A 2,258-nucleotide genomic window follows, 5' to 3' on the forward strand; every position below is an offset into this window, starting at 1 on the left:
GGCTTCTCCACTGGTTGTTTCTCCATGATGCATGCAAATGCAAGGTGGCTCTGCCCTGAGTATTGGAACCTCACACACACAAATTCTGAGTATATACTGAGGAGGGGCTGAGGGGTAAGTGGAGTAACAAATGGGGGCTTGTGAGACTCATCCCATCTGTACTCTCTGCTCCACATCCAGGCTCAGTTCAAAAGGGAGAGCTCAGCCACGAAGGAGAAAACAGGCACTGAAAAGATTCAGGTACTACCCAGGCTTCCTTGGAAAGGAGTCAGGGAGTCAGGGAGGAATCAGGAAGCCCTTGGGACTGACTACAAATCCAAGTTGTATAGACCACAAATCATGGGCTCTGTGGAACCAAATTTCCCAAACTGGCAGCCAGGCCCACTTCCTACCCCAGCCTGATTAGAGAGAGAGGAAATGCACAGGGATGGGAATGTAACCCAGGCTCTCCTGATATCCACCCTTACTTACTGACCCTAAACATCCTAGTCAGGATTAATGCCCCAAGGCAGGGCAGAGGGAACAGAGAAAAGCTATGTGCTGGGGAGAGAAAGGGCTGGCTAAGAAGAGACACAGTGTGGTCTACTCACTTGGGCCTGCAGGCCAGGATCTCTTTAGAGAACTGCTGTACATATGGCTCTGGCCTGGCATGAGATGTACAACCTCTCCCTTACATCTCCAAGGTCTAACAGGAGCACAGTGGATGGTGCCACGGACACACTGCTTTCTAAGGCACAGCCCCTCTCTGTCTGATTGTACCCACCTCAGAGTTCCCCCACACCCTTCTCCGTCATCAGTTGATTTACAGCACTGGATATCTCTTACCTCCCTTCCTCACAACTTCAGCTTCAGGGATCTGAACCTGTCTCTCATTCAGTCTGCCGAGGGAGAAGGAAGCCATCCCCTCTCCCTTCAGGAAGACACTGCCCAGTGTCTCAGGCCTGACTGACCCATGATCAATCGATGTTCAACTACTCTTCTATAATAGACTTACCGAAGTAAAGAAATGAATAAAGACAGACAACTGTGCTTAAAAAGACATATAAGCAGGACATGGTGGTACATGCCTTTATTATTCCCAGAACTCAGGAATTCTAGGGCAGCCTAGTCTACATATGAGTTTCAGGCCAGCAAGGTATACATAGTGTGACGGTATATTAAAAACAACAACAAAATCTCATTTTAAAAAACTACAAAACACTATAAAATATAGACTTCATTGTATTTAACATGCACTTTTGTTTTTAAAGTATTTTCAACCTTTCTATTCTAAAGAAATGATAAGTGGCTTTTCCCCCTCGCGGCCGCCATCTTCCAGGCGTGACTGTCCGTGGACCAGGCGTGACCGTCCGTGACCGCCCGCGACCATGACCAACACCAAGGGCAAGAGGCGCGGGACCCGCTACATGTTCTCGCGGCCCTTCCGCAAGCAAGGCGTGGTGCCGCTGGCCACCTACATGCGCATCTACAAGAAGGGCGACATCGTGGACATCAAGGGCATGGGCACGGTGCAGAAGGGGATGCCCCACAAGTGCTACCACGGGAAGACGGGGCGCGTGTACAACGTGACGCAGCACGCCGTGGGCATCATCGTCAACAAGCAGGTCAAGGGCCGCATCCTGGCCAAGCGGATCAACGTGCGCATCGAGCACGTGAAACACTCCAAGAGCCACGACAGCTTCCTGCGCCGCGTCAAGGACAACGAACGGCGCAAGCGCGAGGCCCGCGAGCGCGGGACCTGGGTGCAGCTCAAGCGCCAGCCGGCGCCGCCCCGCGACGCGCACTTCGTGAGGACCAACGGGAAGGAGCCCGAGCTGCTGGAGCCCATCCCCTACGAGTTCATGGCCTGACACGCGTGTCCGCGCCCGGGCACCCCGCCCCCTCCCCCGCGGGCTCGGGACACGCGTGTTTCCCCGGGGAACCTGCGTCCCGGGTAAAGCGCCGCCCGTGGGCCCCGTCCCCGGTTCAGCGCCTGGAGAGCAAATAAAAAGTCTAAACGTGAAAAAAAAAAAAAAAAAAAAAAAAAGAAATGATAAGTGGTGTAAACTGAAGTTCTCAGGAAAAAAGTCACATCAACATTAAACATTCTACAAGGCTGTGGACAGTTGGAATGTTATAGGACCAAACCCAAATTATCTTAGGCTATCATAACTCTTAAATAGAGCTCTAGTCAACAGATGTGATTCATCAACCTTATAAGTATTAGGTAAATCGCAAAGGCTAAGAACAGTATTTGAAGCCTAGAGCAGAGCTTCCCA

At 51.5% G+C, this 2,258-nt stretch overlaps 1 protein-coding gene across 1 annotated transcript; it reads left to right on the top strand.

Annotated features, from left to right (window-relative positions):
* The first annotated feature begins 1,291 nt into the window (after positions 1-1,291).
* On the top strand, positions 1,292-1,854 carry LOC110544288 (large ribosomal subunit protein eL21-like). Its single transcript, XM_060376673.1, has one exon. It carries the CDS (start codon positions 1,368-1,370, stop codon positions 1,848-1,850), a length of 483 nt encoding a protein of 160 aa, XP_060232656.1. The 5' UTR covers positions 1,292-1,367; the 3' UTR covers positions 1,851-1,854.
* Positions 1,855-2,258: the final 404 nt, after the last annotated feature.

The sequence above is a fragment of the Meriones unguiculatus genome, assembly GCF_030254825.1.
Source record: "Meriones unguiculatus strain TT.TT164.6M chromosome X unlocalized genomic scaffold, Bangor_MerUng_6.1 ChrX_unordered_Scaffold_30, whole genome shotgun sequence".
NCBI classification, from domain to species: Eukaryota; Metazoa; Chordata; class Mammalia; order Rodentia; family Muridae; genus Meriones; species Meriones unguiculatus.